The sequence below is a fragment of the Microtus ochrogaster genome, chromosome 5 (assembly GCF_000317375.1).
Source record: "Microtus ochrogaster isolate Prairie Vole_2 chromosome 5, MicOch1.0, whole genome shotgun sequence".
Lineage (NCBI taxonomy): Eukaryota > Metazoa > Chordata > Mammalia > Rodentia > Cricetidae > Microtus > Microtus ochrogaster.
In genome coordinates this window covers 25,597,354-25,615,264 of record NC_022012.1, presented here as the reverse complement: position 1 = coordinate 25,615,264, position 17,911 = coordinate 25,597,354, and the positions used below count along the sequence as shown (strand labels likewise).

The window sequence follows — 17,911 nt, the reverse complement described above, 5'->3', positions numbered from 1 at the left end:
CAAAGGCGTCTGGGTGCGCGCACGCTCAGGGCTCCGGCAGCGGAAGGGGCGGGGCCTTGGGGCGTAACCTAAACGGCGGGGCGGGGCGTAGTGAGCGGGACGGGCTGGGGTGGATCTCTGTGACTGCGTCTGAACTGCTCCGGTGCCTCCTACGTCCCTTCCACGTCTTTCATCCTTTCCACCCTTTCACGGGCTGCTAAAGCAGAGCACAGCATGACCAGGAGCCGTGCTAACCACTTCTTGTGTGACAGAATTTGTCCTAGGAGACGCAACGCATGTGTGCTCACTACAGGGATTCCATGCCACCACAGTCCAACTTGACGAACCAATGAGTGTTATTGGGGTTACTTATAGGATCAGAAATGACTCAAAGACAGCTGCATCACCAAGGCCCACCCCAGCATGCGTGACAGCTCACAAAAGCAGGGAACCTGGGACACACTGCATAGCCTGCAGGCAGCTCACCAGGCTGGAGAATGTCCTTTCCAGCTGCCGCAGTTGCTCTAAGCCTCTTGCAGGTGAGCTCAGCTGGTTTCTGCTTCTTTCAGGCGGCTGGTCTGGTCTAGAGTCTTTGCAGCTCCTTCCATCCTCTTCGCAGCTCAGCCTCCTTCCACCTGTGGGGGACTCTCAGCTTTATCGTTTGCTCTGGTGGAGAGGAGCCTAAAGAATTTGGTCCGTTTCAGGGACTTCCTGAAGCTAAGAACTACCCTGCAGGAGGAGAAAACTCTTAACAGCAACACCGCTCTCTGCGGAAGGCTTTGCTGAGGCCACCGGACAATGGAGGAACTCTTGCAGTGTTGAAGGCTGGCCAAGTAGAACGCCCACCCTAGCTGGAGAAGCACAAACCTGGAAAACCGTACTCTTCTCACTCATTATCACTGCTCCTCTTGACTAACTGCGTCTTATTTAGAAATAGCATCTTCTCAAGTACCCCCCAGCTTCGCTCTCTAGTCCTGTATAAACTATCCACAGTTCTTTTCATGACAGTAGACATGTCAGAGGAAGGAGCAGGACATGCCATGCTAATGCCCTTCCCGCAATGGAAAATAGTGCTTTTCAAATATAGCTAAATCTTTGTGCCCCTACTGGCTCCACAGATATTCATAGATTCTGTTATAGTTAGAAACCAAGTATGAACTGATGAGCTATGAAATGTACGTAGGAATGAAATAAGCACTATGAAAACCAAGTATGAAGCATCGTTCTGCGTGACCAGACAGGACAGCAGCAATACATTACCATTTTCGTCCGACTTTATTTTTAGAGCAGTTTAGGATTATTGCAAAATTTAATGAAGAATAGGTTTGCCACAAATTCCCTGCCCCTGCCCACACACACATGCACATAATCTTCACCCACACAGGTGAGATACTTTTTCTTATAATTGATGAATCTATGCTGATGAATCTGAGTGATAATTGTTTCACTGCCCGCCCCCCCCAAATTAATCTATTTTAATTAATTAATAATTTAAAATTTAGCTGGAGAGATGGCTCAGAGGTTAAGAGCATTGCCTGCTCTTCCAAAGGTCCTGAGTTCAATTCCCAGCAACCACATGGTGGCTCACAACCATATGTAATGAGATCTGTGCCCTCTTCTGGCCTGTGGGCATATACACTGACAGAATATTGTATACATAATAAATAAATAAATATTGGCTGGGCGATGGTGGTGCACGTCTTTAATCCCAGCACTCGGGAGGCAGAGGCAGGCGAATCTCTGTGAGTTCGAGACCAGCCTGGTCTACAGAGCTAGTTCCAGGACAGGCTCCAAAGCCACAGAGAAACCCTGTCTCGAAAAACCAAAATAATAATAATAATAATAATAATTTAATTTTTAAATTAATCTTTTCCCCACCTACTCATCTCTACTTCTCTATTTCCAGCAACCACTGATCTTTTAAGTGTCTCCATCATTTTGCCTTTAAGCCTGCCATCCTCCTCCCTTAGACGTCCTAGTAGTGCTAAAACCACTTTGTGTCACCACTCTTCTCTGTCCAACGAGACAGTAATAATATGGTTTTGGTTTGGGTGGTGGGGATCGGATGTAGGCACCCTGCCTCTGAGCCACACCCAAAGCCTTATATTGTTTTGATATTAATTTCAAGTTCCCTGGTGATAACAAACATGGAGCATATTTTCATATGTTCATTTGTTATTTGTATTTGTATATTTTTTGCTAAGGTGCCTTTGGGCCATTTTTTCACTAGGGTTGTTTGTTTCTTTTCTCTTTTTTTTTTTTGAGTTTATGTTCCTTGTCTATTTTGGATAACAATCCTTTATCAGACAAATCATCTGAAAACATTTTTGCTGGGTCTGACTCTCCCTTTCTGTCTCTTGCTCTCACTCTCTCGAATTCTGTCTTGATGGTAAACACCCTTAAACTGTGTTCTGTTTGGTTTTTCTTTGTTTTGTGCCATGAGCCATGTGGCTTCTTTATGGGACAAGGCCTGAGAATAACACAAATTCTTGTAATTTATGTTTTATTTTACAGTATGAACATGGGGCCTTGTACATACTAGGCAAGTGTTCTACTCAGTATTTACTATGAGAACCTGATGAGCTCATGAAACATAAAACCCCTTCCTTCCCCAATGTTTTGATGATCTCCTGGAATTTTTGATAGTATGTGTGTCTGTGTGTGTATGGGCATGTGCACAGAACAGGTGTCTGAGGAGACCAAAGGTATCAGATCCCCAGAGCTCCAGTAACAAGTGGTTATGAGTCACCCAACATGGAGTTTACCTTTTTTTTTTAATAAATAAATATTTATTTATTTATTTATTATGTATACAATATTCTGTCTGTGTGTATATCTGTAGGTTAGAAGAGGGCACCAGACCTCATTACAGATGGTTGTGAGCCACCATGTGGTTGCTGGGATTTGAACTCAGGACCTTTGGAAGAGCAGGCAATGCTCTTAAACCACTGAGCCATTTCTCCAGCCCCCTGGAGTTTACCTTTGCAAGAGCCTTCCAACCCTGTCTTGGAGTGTTTTTCTCTCAGATTTCTCCACACTGAGCCTCCAATCATTCATCTTAGTTATGTTTTCCTATTCCAACTGGCCTTGGTTCCCTTAAGAGGGTTCTACTCTTAAGGATGGGATTTTCTTTTCTGTTTGTTTGTTTTTTTGAGACAGGGTTTCTCTGCAGCTTTGGTGTCTGTCCTGGAACTAGCTCTTGTAGACGAGGCTGGCCTCGAGCCCACAGAGATCCGCCTGCCTCTGCCTCCCGAGTACTGGGATTAAGGTCATGAGCCACCACTGCCCGGCTATTTCAAAGTTCCTGAATGGCAGATTAGGAACCAGAAACTAAAGGGTAATATTTTGAAGAAGGGAATGTTAAGACAGGGTTTCACTCTGTAGCTTAAACTAACCTAGAACTCACTATGCAGACCAGGATGGCTTGTGCCTATGGGTGCAATATTTAAAAGAAACTATTTAACCATATCAGTAGTCCCTGCACACACACACACACACACACACACACACACACACACACACGAAACATAATTATTAAAAAAATATTTATTAATTTTTACACTTGCTGGATAGCACAAGACTATTAACACTATAACTCACTGAATATACAATTAAATGTTCACATTTAAATAACAGGATAGAATCAATACTTTCAACCAATGGGCCAGCTTCAACATCTCATTAGGTGTTTTTTAGCTCTTGATGTTTTGAGAATTTTTTTTTTTTTGAAAGGACAATTCCAGGTCAGAAAATAACTCAAGAACATCAAAACAGAAAGTCTTTCCAGAAAACCAGGAATCTTACATGATGAACTACCCATTTCCCTGGGCACAAACTAAACAATAAAAATGTTAAAAATCTATATCCAACCCACTTCACACTGTACTGAATGCAGTCTACAGTGTCACAGAATCTGAGGAAGGATCACCATGTAGACACTGGAACACTGACCGTTCAGGAGGTTAGAAGGAGTATACTCTGCCATCCCTTCTGATACCTTGGGATAATTCATAAAATACCTGATCTTAAAGTGGTGATGTCTTCACTGCCACCCACATCTCTGGTTGATGATATTGTTATGGTATTTATTCCATATAAGAACCAAAAAAAGAAAAAAAATAGAAGGGAAAAAGACAAAGTCCTTCAACAGTATTTTTCCTCTGTGTATTTTAAAACTTAAAAAATAACTAACACAAAACCAACATTCCTTCAGTGATTGGCTTTTTATTTTAATCACTGGGCTATTCCTGAGAAGTAGGGAAGATACCTTGCTGGCTCAAATTAAAGGGAATCCAACAGGCCAAAATTATTTGCTTATTTATTTTGGTTTGTTTTTGTTTTCTAAGACAAGAGTTTCTCTGTATAGCTCTGGCTGTCTTTGAACTCTTTGTAGACCAGAGTAGCCTCCAAATCAGAGATGTACCTGCCTTTGTCTCCTGTGCTGGAATTAAAGGTGTGCACCACCATGCCAGCTCTAACAGCCCTATTTAAATTACAGAACTAGAACTGTGCCTTTGAGATGGCTGAGACTCTGCAATAGTTAGCTGTTACACTACAGGACTTTGGGAACCAGAGTCTTACGTTCTTGTGACTTGGAGTAACATTTTATGTTGAAAATAGTTACCTTTTTGTTCATTTTCAGTTTCCACACATTTTTGAGGTTATTTTCTCAAGTTCTTTTCATGCCCAAATCTTCAGACATAAGTCTATGAATAAGATCTCAAAAGGAAAGTGCAGAATCTACATAATAGTGACTTCAAAACCAAATGTTTACTTTTCAGGAAGGCATCTTTACCACACAGGAGATAGTCTATTTCTTAATTCACCGACCCAGTTTTTCCTCAGAAATGTAAATAAAATAAATTAGTTAACTTCATTAGAAATGAACTTAGGTCTTCCTGATCTGGAGTGGTAAATTCACTCTACAATAATTATCTTTAAAATGGATGTCACAAAAAGTTGTTAAAATACAAGCTTTTAAGATGTCTTCTGGGTACAACTGGAATGTGCAGTACAAAGAAGGGCAAGGCTTCCCCACTGGATCCACAGCAAACAAGACTCCACACAGGACACACACAAGACTGCTTTCCTCTCCCAACCAGTGTTACTTCTCCTCCACACCCATCCTTTATCTCGTTAGTACAATGGTCCCCTTATTTTTATTTGCCCTAAGTGGGAAGTTGGTCATCTTATAACAAGATGAATTACAATACGCTTAAAGTTTAAAAAGCTTAGGAATAAGAAAGACCACCTTTCTACCCAAATTCAAAGACTCTTCATTTTTAAGACAGTACTGGAAGTACTAAAATACATTCAATGATGTGAACACAAGTGTGATGCAGGGACTAGCATTGTAGCTCAATGTTGGGGAACCTGCCTAACATGCAAGAGGCCCTGGGTTTTGATTTGCAGCATCACACACAAAGTGTTATACATACACCTGATGAACCCAGTAGGAATAAGGAAGTCAACCTTTACTAATGAGCAGTAAATGAATCCTGCCAGGCAGGGCAAGGTTTCAGCTCTTGTATGTCTGTCTTTCTCTCTCCATATGTATATGTATGTATATATATGTAGCTACATATATATCCTCAATTTATATTTTTAGTAATTTTTCATAGAACTAGTATTTCCTTCTTAAACATAGCTATATAAAACCAGAAGCCTGGAGGCAGAGCTTTAATGTAGGGGCTTTTTAAATCCTGTTGAGATCATGCAACCTTTTGTCTTCCAAGGAGTCTACGCTTGTGGACCATGAGGCCAGATCTGCTAGGGTCAGCATCTGTGAGGAGCACCACCACTGCCCATTAGGTTTTCCCAAATAAGAAAGATTAAAAACAACTGCCATGATGGTGCCTGACTGTAGTCCCAGCTACGCAGGAGGCTAAGGCAGGAGGATCTCACGAGCCCATGAGTTCAAGGCTGTATTGGACAGCACAGTGAGCCCTCATATAGAAGAGAGAGAGAAAGAGAGAGATCAGCAATAAGAAAATTTTAGATGACAGTTTCTCCTTCAGAACACCACCATCAAACCTTTATCTTGCCATTTTAAAGTCTTCATACAATAAGCTGCCTTTGTTAAATTACTGAAAACTCAAATGCATGAGATAAAGTGGTTCTGACCTAATCACACCCATGAAGTAAATACTCCTTCTCTTTTGATACCATAGCTTGGATTTCAGAAGTCCAATGACCATGGACTTGGTACATCCTGTGTCCACCTTTGGTATGAACATAATATGCCACTTAGTATTTCCACAAAGGGACAGTAAGGCTTGTCAGTGTGTTCAAAAATGAAAACAAAACAAACAACCAGCTCAAGAGCAAGGCCGAGTTTCTCCATCTGGAAGTCAACTTTCCCCTGAAGGAACTGCATTCCATGGCAGAAATCCCAAGGGTGTGAAGAGTCAATTGGGTAAAGATGACCTTGGCAAAAATCACCCCTGGCATATATGTGTCAAAATTGTAGTTTCCAAACTCTTGATGAGTAATAAATCTTTAAAAAGAGGTCTAGGTGTTTGAAGCTTCAGATTTCGAGTGAGAAGACGTGGTATGAGCGCTGGACTCCAGGGGCAGGATGAAATCTACGGTTTGGTGATATGTACTTCGCTGCTCCCACTCCCATTGGTGGTGGTCGTGATGATGTACTGTGTAGTCTGCTGTTGGCTGGGGCTTGTGGAGTCCAGGGAGTCACTGTGTGCAGAGGTTTGAACCTGGACTGCACCGGAGAGGGTAGAGGTTTGCTTTTCCTCCAATTCTGGTTGACTTTCTGCTAATACATAATGACCCTAGAGCAAAAGAAAAAGATCCTTTAAAAGAACTGGAGTCTGGAAGAGAGCAAGGGAACTACTGGAAGAGAGGAGCAAGCATCCAAAGCAATGCTTCAAGGGGACCCAAATAGGTACCTCTGAGAGATGTTTCACACGCGTCCTTTCTGGAGGATGGCTAAGTCACAGTAATTGACTCCAAAGGTAACTCAAAGCAGCACCTTTGCTGTGTCATCAGATAACACAATGAGGAACCTTAGAGACTGTGAAGCATGCTGGTACCTTACTTGGCAAAAAAGTTTTTTTAATGAAAATAAAATAAAATATGCTTTTTAAAAAATTGCTCCTAAGAATTTAGAAATTTAATGCCAATTAAGTGTTAAAATTCATCCAAAATGAATGATAAGGTCTCTGTAAAGGGGCAAACTGATGTCTAAGACAGGTCTTCAACATTAATGGTTCCCAGCTAATAGAATTTCAAAGTCTAATAGCATTTTAAAGTAATACTAATGGGGCTGAGGAAATAGCTCAGTCAGTTAAGTCTTTGCTGCAAAAGCACAGAGAGCTGAGTTCAAGTCCTAGAACTGGACCCTCCCCAAAGTATCAGGGCACTCAATGTACTCCCAGTGTTATGGAGGGAAATAGAAGTAGCTCCCAGGGCCCTAAAATCCATGAGCTTCAAGTCAGTAAGAGACCCTGTTGCATTAAACCAAGTGGATGACTCCTGAGGAATAACTCCTGAGGTTGACCTCTGGCTGCCCCCAACACACACACACACACACACACACACACACACACACACACACACACACACACACACACTCACACACACACACACACACACACACACCACACTCACACACACACTCACACGATATATTAAATGAGCCCTAAGTTTTAGTTTTCCAAGTAAAAACATTTAGAATATACTAGAACAAAGGCTGGAGAGATGGCTCAGCAGTTAAGGGGATATGTCCTCTGTTCATAGAGAGAACACAAGTTCAGTTCCCCACATCTGTAACTCAGCTCCAGAAAATCTGATGCCCTCTTCTGGTCTCCTGGGGTACCTGAATTCACATGCATGTAGCCTACTTGCTCCCACAAACATACGTTATTAAACAATACTTTTAAATATCTTTAAAAATAAAATAATTTGCTACCCTCATCAAGTATGTGCTTTCTATTTGAGAACATAGGAAAGGGGTTAGGGGTGCAGCTCAGTGGTAGCATGCATGAGGTCCTGGGTTCAATGTACAGCACACACACAAAATAAATAAATATTAAAAAAAAGAAAGCACGGGAAGAATATATCTTAGAATATAGCTCCTTGCACTGAGTAAATTTAAGGGAACACTCACATTGTCTTCACCTTTTTTCTCATTTTTTTCCTTTGATCATGAGAATTTCATACATATAAAATAGGCATTTCATTCATTATATTAATTTTTTAGATGAGATCTTATTTAGCCCAGGCTAGCCTTAAACTCACTAAGTAACTGAAGATGACCTTGAACTCTTGATCCTTCTATCTCTACCTCCAAAACACTTGGATCATAGGCATGCACCACTACTCTTAGCTTTGTATTAGCATTTTTAAAGAAATATCATTTCAGACAGAAGGGCAAGATGCTATGACAGGGACAAGTGTCCCTGTCCCTCAAGAAAAGGTTTCTCTGGGTAGCCCTGGTTGTCCTGTGACTCACTCTGTAGAACAGGCTGGCCTCGAACTTAAAGATATTTGCCTGACTCTGCTTCCTGAGTGTTGGGATCAAAGGCATGCACCACCACTGCCTGGCAAGATCCCCCATGTTTTAAAGGTTTGGTTCCTAGGTGGCAATCTTGGGAGGTAGTGGAATCGTTAGGATGTGAGACCTCACGGGAGATCCTGGGGTCACTGGGCACAGGCCCTGAGATACCCGGCCCCTTCCTCTTTGAGAGTGAGTCACTGGGCCAAGCACTCTCACCTTGTTGTGCTACCATGGCCCAAAGCAACAGGACCACTGGCTCAATCACAGAGTGCAACCTCCAAAACCATGAACTGAATAAACCTTAGTTATTAATTATCTCAGGTTATAATAACACGAAGCTAAACAAAGGGAAAAAAGAACTCAGAGAGGAAACCTCAGGCAGTCTTCCCAAGACTACAGCAAATAACCTCTGACCCAGCGAGGCCTCAATTTCTCGGCCTCCCCTGAAGCAATTTCAGATATGATTTACTTTCCTGTGGCTCTTCCTCTGGAGTAGGGGCGGTTTATTCACCTAGGACCCACTAACCTTTAGCAAATGAACATTTTATGGTGAGAACATTTAAGATCTGCTCTCAGCAATGTTCAAGTAGCCACCATGAAATACACCAGATCTCCAGAGTTTTTTCCCAAAAAAGTTTTTGTTACTGTTCTGCATGCTACAGACTAAACCCAGGCCTCAGACATGTTCAGTATGTGTGCTGCCACTAAACCACACCCCTACTTCTAAGAGAATTTTTCTTTTTTTGTTTGTTTTCTTTTGTTGTTGTTGTTGTTTTCAAGACAGGGTCTCACTATATAGACCAAGCTGGCCTCAAACTTACAGAGATCCAATGGCATCTGCTTCCCAAGTAAAGGCTTGTGCCATTACCCACCTACCCCAACCCCTGCCAAGAAGTCTCTTAACTTAAATATATATATTCTGGGGGCTGGAGAAATGGCTAAATGGTCAAGAGCACTGGTACTTTCTGAAAACCTACACTCCCAGCATCCACATGGCAGCTCACAAATGCCTTTATCTCTACCTTCAGGGAATTCCCTGCCCTCTTCTAGTCTCCACAGGCACTGGATACTTAAGTGTACAGAATATACATACATAATGTGTATATTATGTATGTACATAAATGCAGACACATAAAAATAGTCAATCAAATTTTGAGAAAAAAAATCTTTTCCAAATAACTTAGAGATAGGCCAGCATAAACCCAAAAATAAAAACATAGTACATATAATCAACATGGTTAAATATTGCTCAAGTTAAGTAAATATGCTAATTGATGGCAACACCTCTTTATGTAGTTAAATGACGTAAAGCAGCTCCACACTAGTCAAGCATGGATGCTCATGACTGTCATCATACAAGTTCCAGGCCATCTGGGGCTATATAGCAAGACCCTGTCTCAACACTCCCCACCTCCCACAAAAGCTCTATAAACCAGGAATGTTAGTGGTACATGCCTGTAATCCCACTACACAGAAAGCTGAGGCAGGAGGATTGCAAAATTAAGCTCAACTTGGCTTTCATAGTTAAACCTTGTCACACACACACACACACACACATACACACCATATAATTGATTCATTATATTATTTTTTCCAGCTAAAGTCTTGTAAAATTTATAAAAAGTCCATAAAATTATAATCATATAGATAGATCTAGGAAGTTTGTTGTCATTAGGAACTGAATCAACATTCCCTGTACACTGTCCTCCTGAGCAATGAACTAAGGATAAAAGAATAAAGGACCAGCTTTCCAAACCATCAACTATGAGAAAACAGACTACATCAACCAGTTTAAAGAAATAGGAGGCCTGGGGAGGTAACTCAGCGGTAGGTCACTTACCCAGCATGTCTGCATGTACAGGTAGGTCTGGGTTCTAATCCCAGGACTTCAAAGGGAAGGGAGAGAGGGAGGGAGAGGAAGAGGGAGAGCGACTATGACCAAACTATAACACAGCCCTGGCAGACTCACCGGAGTCATTGCTTTCACTTGCCCAGAGGTGACAGGAGTGGCCACACTGCTGTCTGTGATCACAAACTGACCTGGGGGCAGCGTCATCATTTGAATTTCAGATGCTGAAAACAGGAAATAAACCAAAGTCAGTGGTCTTCAGATTTTAGTCAAGTGCTGAAAGAAACAAATGCCTCTCCGCTTATCTTATGGGTTGTACCCAGTAAGTCCATGAACTTAAAAGACAGTAAGTGGGGCTGGAGAGATGGCTCAGTGGTTGAGAGCATTGCCTGCTCTTCCAAAGGTCCTGAGTTCAATTCCCAGCAACCACATGGTGGCTCACAACCATCTGTGATGAGGTCTGGTGCCCTCTTCTGGCCTGCAGACATACACACAGACAGAACATTGTATACATAATAAATAAATAAATAAATAAATAAATAAATATTTTTTAAAAAAAGACAGTAAGTGGAGTATATTTTATGAACACACACAAATGGCTAGGTACTGTAACACACGCTGTAATCAATACTGGGGAGGCAGGGGGATTTCTATGAGTTCAAGGCCAGACTTGTCTACATAGTAACTCCAAGATAGTCAAGGCTACAAAGTAAGACCCTGTTTCGAAAAGAAAAATTTATATATACCAAAAAAAAAAACACACACACACACACATAAATTACTAAGTGTTATAGTTTAGTCCATCCTATCCTAGGTATATTTAGAACCTGTATAGCCACAGGGGACAGATCCACCAGGCCCAGTCAGAGCAACAAAATAAGACTCCCCACCTGAAAAGCAGGAACCCCAAATGGTGTATGGTTGTGTTCTTGCCACGCCAACATAATCCGATGCTGAAAATCCTAAATGCACTGGGCACAGGTCTATAACCTCTGGAAGCTAACACAGAAGTTTGCCTTGTTTTTCTTTGCTTTTTTTTTTTTCAGATAGGGTCTCATATTCCAGGATAGCCTCAAACTTACTATGTTATATAGAATAATCTTGAACTTCTGGCTGTCCTGTCTCCCATCTCCTGAGATTATAGGCATGTAATCCCGTGCCCAGTTTATACTATGCTATGGATTACACCCAAGGACTTCTGAATGCTACGCAAATGCTCTACTAGTTTAGCTATATCCTCAGCCTTGGCTACATAATGTGGTTGAGGCTTGCCTCAGCTATATGGGACCAAAAGACAATTAATTCTAAGTGCCAAGTTGGAGAACTGCCAGTGCTCACACTGCTACTGAGACAGTTCCCAGGTTTCCCATGCTTGTAAAACCTCATGATGATGGTCTTGCAACATGATGCCCCCATTTTGCTTTGTTTTTTAGATGGGGTTTCTCTGAGTATCCCTGACTGTGCTAGAACTCTATCTATAGACCAGGCTGGCCTCAAACTCAGAGACTGGCCTGTCTCTGCCTCTGGAGTACTGGGATTAAAGGCGTGCACCACCACATCTGGCCTGATATGATTTCTTTCTTCCTCTTTCTCTTTCTTTAATAAACTTATTTATTGATTTATTTTAACTGAGTTCTTGAGTGAATGGACCTCTTCACTCCTGTGTGTGAAGAGACTGATACAGAGGGATAATATATACAGAAAACAACCAATGCCTCCTCACTCAAAAATGGCTTCCAATTAGTCACCAAGGTAAATACTCAACCTTTTAAGCCTTAAAAAGAGTTATAAAAGTTTCCTGGCTTAGTATTTTTATCTTTTATACTCAGATTTGAATTCATGACACAAATGTATCCACAGCTACCTGGTGATCACAATCAAATAACCTGCAATATTGAGGCAAATTAGAAATGAAATTTATGCTAGTGCCCTGTTAGTAGTCTCTAAAGAATATTTTCTATAAAATGGATGAGAGATGCTTAGGAGATTGAGTGGTGCTAGCTCTGGGCTGTGATGGAAAATGAGCCTGGAACACTGGGTCTTCCTAACACAGGAAAGGGTCCTGTGTGAAAGATATAAGTCCCAGTGTGAAGAAACAAAGATGAGGTAGCCTGGACACCCATAAGAGCAACAAAAGCAGTAGGTTCAAGCACATCATGTGTTACTTGTGTTACATATGTAAACTTCATGAATACAAAATAACAGACACACACACACACACAGAGACTGGTTATTTTGGATAACACAAGGAAACTGACTTACTACTTTGAAAACCAGTAAATAGCCGGGCAGTGGTGGCGCACACCTTTAATTCCAGCACTCGGGAGGCAGAGGCAGGCAGATCTCTGTGAGTTCTAGGCCAGCCTGGTCTACAAGAGCTAGTTCCAGGACAAGCTCCAAAGCTACAGAGATACCCTGTCTCGAAAAACTGAAAAAAAAAAAAAAGAAAAGAAAACCAGTAAATATAAGTGGTCAATCTGGCATTTAAAGTATTCTATTGTGCTTTTCCTATACAAATCTGTATCTTTGAGTAATTTTATGATTAAGACAATTTTTTTCTTTTCTTTCTCTCCTTTTTGCTTTACTTTCATTGTGGTTTTAAGTCATGGTTTCACTGTGTAACTCTGTCTAACCTCAGTTAACTATGTAGACCAGGCTGGCTTAAAACTCACAGAGATCCTCTGCCTCTGCGAGGATATGCAGTAATAGTGTCTTTCCATGTAGCCCTGGATGGCCTGGCAATCCTCCTGCTTCTCTGCCCACCAAGTGCTAAGATCACAGGCTGAGGTTACAGTGTGTGCTACCACATCCGGCATAATTTCTTTATCTCTTTATAAAATGTTTCTATCTAATTAATGAGTAGGAATAATAGAATCGAATTAGAGAATCACAACTTTGCAAGTCCTGATGAAATAAAGAAGCTAGAGAATAAACACTAGTGGCTCTTAACACCACAGGAAGAGAAGCAGTCCACCCCTATATCAGCTGAGTGTGGGGTTTGAAACAAATCTGACCTTGATTAAGCCTCTACATCTAGATGCTAGTCTAAGGAAATAAAAGGAAGGAAGTACATTAAGCAACAACATGAGGATGCTACCAGCAAAATCCAGAGTGTGGAAACTACAGGACATGTGACCAGTTTTTTCAATACAGACAGGCCAGCTGCAAGGAGAGAGCGAGGACATGTGAAAAGAAACTCCAAAGATGCAGTCAGCTTCAATGGATGGCCCTTATTCAGACCCCAATTCAGACCCCAATTCGAACAAGAAATTTAAAAAACTTTCTCAGGCAATCAAAGAAATAAGGGCATTGGAACGATATTTGAAGACTTTAAAGAATTATTTCCATTTACACGGGAGGTGAGGAGAGAGCAGATCCCAGGATGTCCATCTTCCTCTACATGGTATGGAGCAGCATATCTTGATGATAAATGAAGTCTACCACATGAGTACAGGAATGGCCCTCCCCAATAGCTGATATATTAGAGAATACATTTCAGTCCCTAAAAGTAACACGTTTGTGATAAGAGAATGCCGTGGGACAATGGTCTTGTTCCCTGTAAAGATTTGTCATTTGTACTGGTTTAATAAAAATGCTGATTGGCCAGTAATAGCCAGGCAGGAAGTATAAGCAGGGTGACTAGAACAGGAGAATTCTGGGAAGAGGAAAGGCTCAGTCTGCAGTCATCACCCAGACACAGAGGAAGCAAGATGAGAATGCCTCACTGATAAAAAGTAGCAAGCCACATGGCTAACACAGACAAGAACTATGGGTTAATGTAAGATGTAAGAATTAGTTAATAAGAAAGCCTGAGTTCAATCCCCAGCAACCACATGGTAGCTTACAACCATCTGTACTGAGATCTGGTGCCCTCTTCTGCCATGCAGGAAGAACACTGTATACATAATAAATAAATCTAGAAAGAAAGGAAAGAAGGAAGGAAGGAAGGAAGGAAGGAAGGAAGGAAGGAAGGAAGGAAGGAAGGAAGGAAGGAGTTACTTCAGTATGGACTTTGGGACTGGTAGAAAGTTTTAGTGGCTTAGTGGCTTTGCTGTGTCCCATAGCAATATGATTTTGATGAAGGAGAGGCTCTGGCAGATCTGAATGACTTAGTCCAGCAGACCCATCAGGTTTATAAAGTACAAAAGCAATCAAGAGCGGATGAGAGAGGAACAAAGTGGACAAAGGAGCCTGTTGAGTCACTCAAATGCAAAGGCAGAAAGGTGGCATTCCTAGTGCTAAATTAAATGTTGTGTTAGGGGGCTGGAGAGATGGCTCAGAGGTTAAGAGCACTGACTGCTCTTGCAGAGGTCCTGAGTTCAATTCCCAGCAACCATATGGTGGCTCACAGCCATCTATAATGAGATCTGGTGCCCTCTTCTGGCATGCAAGCATACATGGAAGGAATGTTGTATACATAATAAATAAATAAATCTTAAATGTTGTGTTAGTGAGCCTGGAAGGCTTTAAAGCCAGAGCAATGGTTCACAGAAGATATAATAACAAAAAAAAAAAAGGTGGAAAAAAAATGAAGCTTATTCTAGGGGAAACCTAGAATCTATCTAAGTAAAATATGCTATATAAGTTGTTCTCCTGAAAGAAAAGTATACCGGATGTGGAGATTATCCACTCAGCCTTGACTGGTTCAGCAGCCAGATGTGACCAATGTAGAGTCGGCAGCCACAGTGCTGGCCTGTCAGAACTAGGAAGCCAGTTCAGTGGCAGGCATAACAAGTCAGAGTGGGGTCCTAGTTTCCACTTAGTTTCTAAGAACTACCAAGACTTCTGGGGCTGGGGATGCCATACAGTAGCATTATCCCGGGTTTCCACTGAGGCAGGAAATCATTGTGGAAATAAGTCCTCTGAGGGCATATGGAGTAGTATTCTCCTGCATGGTGCTACACCAACACTGCTCTTTCCACAACCGGTACCAGAGATGGAATTTTCCATACTATATTAGGCCTTTCTAGTGTTTCTTTTTAGTGTCCTCTTAGTCAAGACCAACTAGCACTTGCTTGGAGAGGACAGCAGCAGGCCTGAGAGCTCATGCATGCCCTCTTAAAACATTGGTTCTATTACACAAAGGCAACTTTGAGCATCTCACACATCTAGAAAAGCACCTTAAAGGATAGTGAAAGTAGCAGTGAAGCCGAATGACGGCACACTGCATGGGTGAGAGGAGGAGTTTCCTCAGAGCTAAGGTTATCAAGCAGAAGTTCTGTATGAGTGCTTTGTAATGAAAACAGAAAAGACAGACACATATAGCCAGGACCAGGCACAGTAATTAGTACACAAATAGGCATTCAGTGAGACCCTGGGTTTGACTCCCAATAGGAAAGGAAAGTATTGGTAAAAGGGATGAAACATCACCATATATCCCTACCCATTCTTAAGTCACCTTGTCACAGCTCCAGTAACATATCTAACATTTCGGAAAATATGAGACTGGCATTCTGGATCAAAACACTGACCTAAATTTTGCTATGAAATTCATTTAAATACACATACTACAGAGAACTGAAAATGAGCCAAGTGGTGGTGGCATATGCCTTTAAATCTAGCACTCGGAAGGCAGAGGCAGGCATATCTCTATGAATTCGAGATATGCTCTATAGGACAGGCTCTAAAGCTACACAGAGAAACCCTGTCTCAAAGGAACCAGCATAGGACCAAACTAGACCCACTGAATGTGGGTGACAGTCATATGGCTGGGGCAGACAGTGGAGCCACTGGCAGTGGCACCAGGATTTATCCCTACTGCTTGGGAACCCATTCTCTTTGGATGGATACCTTGCTCAGCCTAGATATAGAAGGGAGGGCCTTGGACCTTCCCCAGAGCAATGTGCCTTACCCTCTCTGAGGAATGGATGGGGAAGAGGGAGAGATGGAGGGAATGGGAGGAGAGGAGGGAGTGGGAACTGGGTTGGTAAGAGAGAGAGAGAGAGAGAACTGAAAATGAGCAACTGATATGTCAATCCAAAAACCTATTATAAAGCTGATAAAATTAAGACACATGGCCAGAGATATCCCCACCCATGGACTATCCCATTCTTCTTACAATAACCACGGAAGGAGTTCCAAGCATTGGGGAGGTATGTGTGTTGTACAGAGGAATTCTGCTGCTGTAGAGCCTGCCCCTGTGTGGAAGAACTGCCTTGGATATGGGAAGGGCTAAGCCCCTGCTGTGCTTGCTGAGTGGTGGGGCTCAATGGCTGCCCAGCTACCTAGGGAGAAAGAGAAAACAAAAGAAGGAAAGGTGAAATCCCAGTAGAATTAAGACTCATATATAATATTTAAATAAGAGTAGAATTAATGAAATGCAATCATAACTCTGAAATACTATCTTGTTTTCAAAAGGTAACCTTTAAAGATATTAAAACAATTCATTACAATAAAATTGCCAGGAAGGCAAATGAGCAGCGGTATGCAATTGTTTACGATAGCTAAGCTTAAAGCAGAAAAGGTGAAACAGTTTGCCTGGTCACAAAAGTCATGATTTCTATTGAGCTGCCTTGGCCAATCCACCCAGTATAGAGTTAAGGACAGGCGCACACCTGCCATCTGCTGGAGAGGCTGTCTCTAGATTCCGTGACATATCCACATGCCACTATCCACCATTCAAGGCCTTCTGTAGTCCAACTCCTACTTTCTAACTCTTTCCAAATATCACATCCTGCTCCTAAACTGAGTAAGTTTCCTATAAATGTGTTATAATTTCCCATCTTTTTGTATTCAAAATGTTATTTAGGCCAGACGGTGGTGGAGCACGCCTTTAATCCCAGCACTCGGGAGGCAGAGGCAGGCGGATCTCTGTGAGTTCGAGGCCAGCCTGGTCTACAAAGGGAGTTCCAGGACAGGAACCAAAAAGCTACAGAGAAGCCCTGTCTCGAAAAATCAAAAAAAAAAAAAAATGTTATTTAGAGCAAAATGCCTTCCCTCAATGTCAGTGCCAAACACATAGCCCTCCTTCAAGACTTAATTAAAAGCAAAAAAAAAAAAAAATTGTCCTTGGTTTCTAGCTATCCAGAATTGCTCCTCCTCTGAATTTCTATACCTTTCTCTACCTCCATGAGACAGGTCTAATCTTATTCCACAATCCTTGTCCCAACAGAGAAGCAATTGACCTCCTGCTATAGAATGGAAAGGCTGGAGTTTGTTTTGATTTTAGGATCATATACCACAGAGCTCCCCTGGGAAGCCAGTAACTTAACACAAGAATGTTTGCATAACAACATAAAAAGTAAGGGCAACAGAAAAACTGATAAAGAACAAATAAAATGACATCATCTCAAAGGCCAAGAATAATGAATTCCCAGATATTAATCTGATGGTCCCAGACGTCACCTCAACCCTCTGCATCATCTATGGAGAAATATACCTGGGATGATGATGGAGCTGCAGCGGTGGGCTCTGTGACCTGGATGTGCTGCACCTGGATGGCATGCTGCGTGTAGGTCTGCGGATCATGCAGCTGGCCGACATCCACTGTGGACTGCTGAGACTGGTGCGGGGAAGTGGCCTGGGGGAAAGAATACATACTGATCAAGGTCAAAAGAGATCTCCTAGAG

At 41.9% G+C, this 17,911-nt stretch overlaps 1 protein-coding gene across 1 annotated transcript in view; it reads right to left on the bottom strand.

Moving 5' to 3' along the window:
• Nucleotides 1-3,540: 3,540 nt before the first annotated feature.
• Prdm10 (PR/SET domain 10) overlaps nt 3,541-17,911 on the bottom strand; it is a 101,503-nt gene continuing 87,132 nt past the window's right edge. Inside the window, exons 20-23 of the mRNA XM_026779304.1 lie at nt 17,722-17,862; nt 16,402-16,567; nt 10,464-10,567; nt 3,541-6,767 (exon numbers count right to left, since the gene is read on the bottom strand). Of these exons, the coding sequence (XP_026635105.1) occupies nt 6,564-6,767; nt 10,464-10,567; nt 16,402-16,567; nt 17,722-17,862 (615 nt within the window). The 3' untranslated portion in view covers nt 3,541-6,563. The remainder of the gene's footprint in view (nt 6,768-10,463; nt 10,568-16,401; nt 16,568-17,721; nt 17,863-17,911) is intronic.